The 8,716-nt window shown below is 33.0% G+C and overlaps 1 protein-coding gene across 1 annotated transcript; it reads right to left on the reverse strand.

Moving 5' to 3' along the window:
- Window positions 1–5,009: 5,009 nt before the first annotated feature.
- On the reverse strand, window positions 5,010–8,180 carry LOC108973864 (protein arginine N-methyltransferase 1). The gene is made up of 4 exons (XM_018941370.1): window positions 7,971–8,180; window positions 7,670–7,915; window positions 7,373–7,602; window positions 5,010–6,003 (listed from the first exon to the last, which is right to left on the reverse strand). Exons 1-4 carry the CDS (start codon window positions 7,971–7,973, stop codon window positions 5,382–5,384), a joined length of 1,101 nt encoding a protein of 366 aa, XP_018796915.1. The 5' UTR covers window positions 7,974–8,180; the 3' UTR covers window positions 5,010–5,381.
- Between the last annotated feature and the right edge of the window lie 536 nt (window positions 8,181–8,716).

Genomic DNA, 8,716 nt, shown 5'->3' on the forward strand with positions numbered 1-8,716 from the left:
CCATCCGATCTCAAAACAAAAAGTTGCATTGGAATCAGGAAGTACTAAGGCAACTTTTCCGCACTATTAGAAATCCCGAATCGAAAAAAGTCCGGAATCGACCCACCCTAATGTACACAATTTCGTTGTGGYCATACTAATACCTTGCACTTCAATGAAATTTTAATATTTTGTTCAAAGTGAAATTTTTTATGCAAAAAATAAGTAAATAGGTAAATTTATTCGTATCAAATTATCAATTGTTATTACAAATGGTGTAACAGAGCTATTTTATGCTTTGTAACTCTACTGTCGTTGGCAAATATAGGATTAAATTGAAGTTAGCGAGAACAACAACTGTCGGCCTGCAGTCGTGCAGCTGTCAAAATGGGTCCGTCCATAAGAACGTGTGTAATTTAATATTTGACAGATGTCGTTTGCAGTCTGTCGCTAGCATTGTATTCAGCACACCACTGTTACAATTTCTCTTCTTAGCTTTCTGTGCTGAAACATGCTCATCACATTTTGTTAGGTTTTGGCAGTTCACACGCTTGTCCGTTGTTGGACCTTCTCTATAATTTGCATTCTCTGGTACAACTGTCCTTAATTACCTCACCGCATGCACCTGATTTAGTTCTATGTGACTTCTGACTATTCTTATAACTCAAAGAACCGCTCCGTGGAAAACGTTTTAAGTTAATTGAAGACACCAAAACAAATTCGATGTGAGATCTGATGTTGACTGACATAAAAAGCTGTTGTAAACACACTGGTTGACATATCGCGCTAATTTTTGGCATCATAATACACTCAACTTTGCAAGCATTTAAAAATACGCCAAGTCAAAGAATTTACTTACATTTCGACATTATACCGAGTTTTAAGRCCTTATGAATCATTCTACATAAAAGACATTGGGATATTTATAAAACTGAGAATGATATAGCATTTTTAAAAAATTACTTTTTTTCGGGAAAAATGTTTTCTTATTTTACAAATAACATTCATATAATTGCATTTTTTTTTTTTAAGAAAAATACACTCAACATAAAGAAAAGCACTTATTTTAACTTAGGCAGTAACGTAGTTGATGGGACAGTTCAGAAGAGCCCAATAATTTTTTCCATTTAAAAAAGTTCAAGAATTTCGTTGAAAAAGAACATCCTGGACTAGTCCAGAAACATCTTTTTTTGGAACATACCCAAAGAAAAATACAAAATTACCTATGGAGTATTTTTTAGAGTACTTTACAGAAGAATTTCTTCAACAAGTGGTATTTTCAACAAACCAGGCTTCAATTATTAAAAATGGAAAAGGCGTTAATTTAACTAAAGAAGAACTTCTGAAATATCTAGGTCTACAAATAACGAATAATGGTACCAATTAGTTATACGCGGTTGGAAATGTATTGGACAATTGGTACCGTAATACCATCATACCCGGAAAATATGTCCAGACAAAGATTCCATTTTGTACGAAATAATTTAAAGTTTACAACAGACCCACAAGAGGGAGACAAACTTTACAAAATTCGCCCTATTATTAACATGTTTAAAGCGTGCGTTATCCAAAAGATGAAAATCTTTGTGTGGATGAAATGATGGTCCCCTTTAAAGGTAGAGCCTGTCTGAGACAGTATATGCCCAACAAGCCCATCAAATGGGGAATGAAGATATTTTGTCTTTGCAGCTCAAAAGGCGTAGTTTATGATTTTGAAATATATCAGGGAAAAGGGACAATTTTGAGTGGCTCAAAGCTGGGATTTTGTTCTGATATTGTGATTCATCTAGAAAAGCCTATCCCTGAGGAAAAAAATCATAAGATATTTTTTGATAATTATTTTACTACTTTGAATTTAAGACAAAAAGGAATTTGGGCTACAGGTACTATAAGAGGAAATAGATTCGGAAAAATTAATTTAAAATCTGAAAAAGAACTGAAGAAAGAAGGCCGTGGAAGTTTTGACTATCATGTCGAAAGAGCAGATAATATTTTTCTTCTCAGATGGTTAGATGGGGGCATTGTACAACTTGTGTCATCAATCCATGGCCGTGAACCCGTGAGTAAAGTCTCCCGATTTTCTTCTGAAAAAAAGAAAAATATTGAAGTAATACAACCAAGTATTGTATCAGAGTACAATATCAATATGGGAGGAGTAGATAAAATGTATTTCCTCCTTTCTTTATACAGAATTTCGAAAAAATTTAGGAAGTGGACTCTTAAGATTTTTGAACATTTCATTGATTTGGCGGTGTGTAACTCGTGGTTAGAGTATCGAATGGCCCACGAAAATAACAACTCGAAGAATAAGTATATGGACCTATTGAGCTTTCGCAACGATATAGCAAATGGGCTTTTAGCTCGGTCCAATCAACAGGCATGTTCCMGTAAAAGAGGACGCCCAACGTCAAGCCTAAATCAAGATATTCCTATTATTCCCACGACCACAAACAAAAAGCGTATTACTACTGCCTCAACTTCTTCACGATATGACGGAAATCAACATTGGCCGGAACACACAGCAGACAAGGGAAGATGCAAAATGAAAGGATGTAAGGGTCAAACAAGATACAGATGCTCAAAGTGTAATGTTTTGCTGTGCATTCCCAACGGATCAAGAAATTGCTTTAAAGAATATCATTATTTATGAAATATATGAATTATTAGTAGGATATTATTACTTCCTTTAGATTATATGAATCTTTTCCAGAACCTGTTCAATGCAACCGGGTTTTAGAAAAGGTTTCATTAGAACTAATTTTAAAAAATATTCTTGTAACTTTTAGCCTCTTTTTATATTGTAATAATTTAAGTATGTAAGCTTTCTCAGTATTTGCATTTATTGTAATACATGAATTTTAAGTTTTATAACTTCTGAAATAAATAAAAACTTACAAAAACCACACTAGCATTTTTTACTTCTGAATATATAATAAGCATTTTTCTTTGCCATAAGCGAAGTATGTATCCATATAAATACAATCCAAAAAACACATTTCTGATAATTTTTTTTTTTTCAAATCGAGCATTGATTGTTGTTGTTAGGGCCAACTATAGTAAACACTCAAAAAAATAAGATTTTTTTGCAACTGAGTAAAAACTTGTAGCGAAAGGGTTAAGAACAGTTGTACAAACTTAGAAAAAAATGTACCTGTTTTCCATATAAGCGGGAGATTTAAATGAAGAATTCCAGACACTTTCTGGACAGGGTGTATATTAGTTAAAATCAGAGACTGTAAATTATGATTGTTAAAAAAAGGAATCGACAAACAAAAAGACGAYAAAGTCATGTATTTGCTATTTCGACGACCTTAGCATTTTCAYGAGTTTTCGATTACGAGTTTCTAAGACTTTCCAATAATGATTAATTTTATAATAAATCTTAAATAATCATTATTTTTCAGCAAAAAAAGTTAAATTCCAAATAATCATTATTTATGACTATTATTTTTTAACATCTACCGATCCAAACGAGGTTAGATCGCCGAAAGAAAAGTCGTTGGCCGGATAAAATCCGGATCAATTCCAGTGCGTACAACCGGATGTCGTGGGAATTGATTTTATATATGTATGTAAAGTATTCAATGATTCTCCGCATGACACTGGCCACCTCTTTGCATGCCCTGCCAATCCCACTCATTTAACACCCCTTTCCCTTTAGATTACGTCGACGACAACCTGGATAACCCTTACCATCCTAACGGGGATTGATACTTTTACATTTTTATTTATACTATTATTTTTCTTTCCGCCGTTGCTGTAACAATTTATTTTGGTTTTCCATTAATTACTAGGGGCTCCGACCACGCGTTTTATACTACTATTTATATAAACTATTCAACACTGGGACAATTTTTTTTTTTACGGAAAAGACGAAAACGTTTCTGTCGTTACAAGAATCCAAGGGATTGTACTTGAATAACAAATAATTTTCATTGAAAAAAATAGCGAATTTAAGGCTGCTTTCTCAATGTCTGGCTACCAGTCGTTCTGTCCAGTTAATAGAGTTGCCTGCTTAATAGATTGTATTTAATAAACATCAGCAATTTCCATGATTAATGGATATACCCGCTTAATAGGGCGTCCATTTAAGAGAGTTCTCAATGTAATCTTTATTTATGAATTGTTTAACTATCCTATTCTCTAAGTTGCTTTGAAATRAACATGGTATGCTAAATTTTACTAAAATCGGTTCAGTAGCTTAGGAGTCCATCGCGGACTAACAACGTGACAGGTACTTGTTATATAAGTTATCGAGAATTAACTCTCACGATGACCATTTAGTCGACGACACATCCGTCGGCGCAACCTTCACTCAGGTCACTCACACTAATGTAATCCGATACACGAGGAGCTGACGCAACATAATTATGTTTACGCAGTCGACTGCCAGATCTTCCATGTGAACCGCAGTGTCGGCATAACTGCGTTCACACGGTGAACGACTGTAAATGTTCCATCGAATCGCTATGTCAGCAGAATAGAATTCGCACAGGCAAAGCGGTGGTAGGACGGTAGCAGCGCAACGCGACGCCGATGGTTAGGTGTAGGCTAAGAAATCTTTGTAAAGTTTAGTTTTAGGACTCACGTCAAACAAACAGCGAGTGAGCTGTAATAAATAAAGAACGTAAAAATAAATCGTTTAATTTATATAAAGATTGTAATTACTTCTACATCTCTTGTTTTAAAAAATACAAGAAACTTCATTGTTGTAGGTAAATTTTGCTGTTCAAATTTGAAATTTTTATTCAAAACACAGTTGCCTCGTTTGAATTTTCGTCCTCGTAATTAAATTATTAAATACCAGTCGTAAAGTGAATAAAATGAAGATCCTTTGCTTTGCTAAATACAATTTTTATGAAATGAAAAACAAATTTCATTAATTTAATGTTTTGTTAATCATTGAGAGAATTTTGTTAAGTAATACGATACTTTGATTCGATAATCACCCATACATACTTACATATAATATATATAATATAATGTATATAAATAGATTTACATTAAGACCAAATAATAAAAAAAATTTGTTAAATTCAAAATTCTTCTTGTATTTGATGGAATAAGTAAGCACATTAATTTTAGATTGAGTGCTGTATAAAATTCTGACGTTCGGATTCATCACAAAAATTTCAATACTCTCTTTTCATCGATAAAAATTTTTATTTTAAAGCCCACGTCAGAAGAATTAATATTTCCAATAATCCAAATTCTTATTGAAACGTACAAAGATAAAATACATAACCATGTCCAATTATAATCTTGACAATCCAGCTGTAATATTATTTTATTAAAACAGATTTATTGTCACATTTTAGTTCAATATTTYTACGATCGAAAAATTAAATTTTCGAACACAATTGTTTTTCGTCTTTGATATTTTTTAAATATAACACTTGCTTTTAACGCATTCTATAGCTGTTATGTTCATGGACATCAGAAAGTTCACCTTTAAATTGAACATCGATGACAAAGTCTAAATCGCGATTATTGCGTTCATTTGGCTTCATTTTAAAGGTACCTACAATTTCTTCCCCTTTTTTAACTGTGAGGTAGTCGTCTAAATAAAACACTGTTTGTTTCCAGTGGGTGTACGTAGCCTCAGGGGAAGTGCTGAAACCTAGACGTTTGTGGCATTTTGTAAATTCAATATTGAAGTACGTAACAAGGGCCTGTACAAAATCGTTTCGCTTTATAATCAGGTTAAACGGAGAGGAGAATTCCAAGTCTTCCTTTCTAACTGTGTACAAATCTACCTCCTTAACCATATAGGAAGTTGAAACAACCTGTTTAGGATCTACTACGTCGACCAGTGGTTCAGTCACGGCAACTTTTCGGATGCAACTCATATCAAATCCATAAACATCATCCCACCAATTAATTTTTTCATCTTTATATTGCCTATCCTCAATCGCTGTTATATATAAAGTACCACGGTCTGGGAACATCATACCATCCGATTTTAACCATTTGTCTCGTGCATGTAAAACTGTGTCCAGCATGGATTCGTAGAAGAGACAATACCTAAAAAATATATTTCAGTAAAAATTAGCGTCCTCCGATTTTGTGTTGAATTGGTAATGTACGGATAGAGGAGGTTCTCCAGATAAAAAATGTAAATATAATATTATACATATATAGTACATATATAGTTGCCTTTAACTCATGGCATTTACATTAAATTCTCAAAATCGTGTTTATCCGATTTATAATGAATTTTACACTTAACACAACATTTATATCTCTAACACTTCACTAATTCGTTTTTATTATTTTATATAAAATATTGATCTATGAACTATTATCATGCCAGATACTAAAATAATGTTCCCTGAGTTTCATTAAAGTACCTCACATACAATAACCAATCATATGGTCAAAGTCAGTCGGATGTTCGGTAACCCTATATCCATTATAAAGTTACCTGGAAGTTCCAAAATCTTTATATATTATTTATAGGTTTGATACACAGAGATATTATTATCAAGAAAACATTATTTTCTAACAAAAAAGTTAACTATAGATACTGGGGCCCTCATACTCGGTACCCCACAGGTTGAACTGTTTCTTTGGCTTTAAGCAATTTTTGGTCATTAGGTGGAATATACTAAAGGCATTATTTTTGCAAAGTTTTAGCAATTTATATTATTCGGTTCTCGATTTGTGCACTGGAAAATAAAAGAACCAAGTGGAATTTAAAATTGTGCTATATGGGAAGTAGGCGTGGTTGTTTTTCCGATTTCGTTTATTTTTGAACTGTGACATATGTATAAGAGAAGAATGCCACGTACTAAATTTTGAAATACGTCGGTCGGGGCCAGAGATATGCGATTTCGTCCAAAAGTGGTTGTTGTAGCTTTTAGCAGATATGTACATTAAATTTATTACCCATTTTTCCAAAACTTTTTACCCACAGGTGGCCCTTGCTACTGTGATACCCTGTGCCAAATTACAATTTTATATCACAATTTAGTTCTGTTATGGCACATTTTATTTATGTTTTCAGTTAATCGAGTTTTGTACGAGTGGTCCGATTACACCCATCTACCAACTAGTATATTTTTTTTTGTACTGAGCAATCCGCCTACCAAGTTTCATCAAGATATCTAAATTTTCAGAGAGACAGTCACTGGCATTTAAATATTTGCGTCATCCTGACTTATATTTATATGGCTTAGTGATACGTACCATCGTTAGGTGAATTATACTCTGTAGCAACAGGTTGCAAAAGTATAAAAACATGTAGTTTAAATAGTTAAATTTGGAACTTTAAATGCAAATATCTCACTAACCATATGTCGGCTGCAAGTATATATATATATATATTCTTGATCTGGAAAACTTACTCTATCGGTACATATTTTAACACGAAATAGTTACATAAACAACTTACCCCATCCATTCAGATATAATAATGTCTACCTTTTCTATACCAGGTGGTAATTCAATTTCTTCAATTTTTCCTTTTACCACACTAATCACATCTTGAAGATTGTTGTCTATTACTACTTGTCGAGCATACTCTATGATGTTAGAACAGTCTACTGCTATGACTTTCGCCGCTCCAGCTTTCGCAGCAAACATAGACAAAATACCGGTTCCACAGCCAACATCAAGAACGACCTTCAAACAAAAAAAAAAAAAAAAAACAAATATTTGACAGAAATGAAAAACTGTGTGTATAACTTACTTTTCCCCGGAATAAATGTTTATTATGGTACATAGCATTCCTATAAGTGATAGTACGCACTTCATCTTTCAGCATTTCCTCATGAATGCCGAAATGAGCATACGAGTCAAAATAGTAATCCCTTGATGTCATCTCCTCCGCTGAAGCTGAATGTGAGACGGAATTTTCTTTAGAATTCTTTAAACTCTTTGAAACATCATTATTAGTTTGATTAGATGTGCTTGAGTGCATAATCACGTCATCCGACTAAAAAAATTAAAGAATAATGTAACTTGTGTTTAATAGTTTACAAAACACATACCATGCCGTTTTCCGTTCTTTACTGAATATGTGTACCAATCTTCTAAGCTTTTGGTAATAGTACTTATTACTTTTTGCTAAAATTTTCCAAGCTTGTTCCCAGCGTGTAGGTACTTTCAATATCCTCAAAAAAAAACAAAAAAAAAGTTGTACTTTCTTTCACCGCATGTCGGCAAATTTTGCGCAAATGCCAGATAAGTGGAATAATTTAGCATGGCGCGAATTTGACTTTTCTGCAACCTGCTACACGTTCAATATTTATTGTGATATAGGTTTTTTGAATATTGATGACTAGAAGTTGATGCATAAAGATTCAATATTTATCGCGACAATATTTAGGGGAAACTTTAGTTTACCATCCCACGATTTCGGGATTAAAAGTGGTATGGTTGGATAAGGCTGATGCTCTGGATTAAGAAAATATATAATTGTTGCCGCCGCAAACTTAAAGTTTTCGAGATATTTGCATTTAAAGTTGAAAATTTTGCAAATTTTATCTTGCAATTTCTCGATTTCTAGTAATTATTTATTTCATATAATGCACTTTTTATGCACTTACACTTCACTACATTGTTTCTACATATTTATTTTTTATTAATATTTTAAATATGTGCTAAATTAAGAATTTGATATTTTCACAATAGTCGTTCTCAATAGTCATTCTCAATAAATGGACCGAATCAGCCGTTCATATATCACTAGATTCTGCAATGGATACTCTCTTGGCCTTGCTTATTTCAATATAGG

The sequence above is a fragment of the Bactrocera latifrons genome, unplaced genomic scaffold (genome assembly GCF_001853355.1).
Source record: "Bactrocera latifrons isolate USDA-ARS-PBARC rearing strain unplaced genomic scaffold, ASM185335v1 scaffold_507, whole genome shotgun sequence".
Classification (NCBI taxonomy): domain Eukaryota; kingdom Metazoa; phylum Arthropoda; class Insecta; order Diptera; family Tephritidae; genus Bactrocera; species Bactrocera latifrons.

Coding starts and splice junctions, on each gene's coding strand:
- LOC108973864 (XM_018941370.1), bottom strand. Junction 7,603..7,669: donor AACATTTATTCCGGGGAAAA/GTAAGTTATACA, acceptor TTTTGTTTGAAG/GTCGTTCTTGATGTTGGCTG. Junction 6,004..7,372: donor ATTATATCTGAATGGATGGG/GTAAGTTGTTTA, acceptor TATATTTTTTAG/GTATTGTCTCTTCTACGAAT.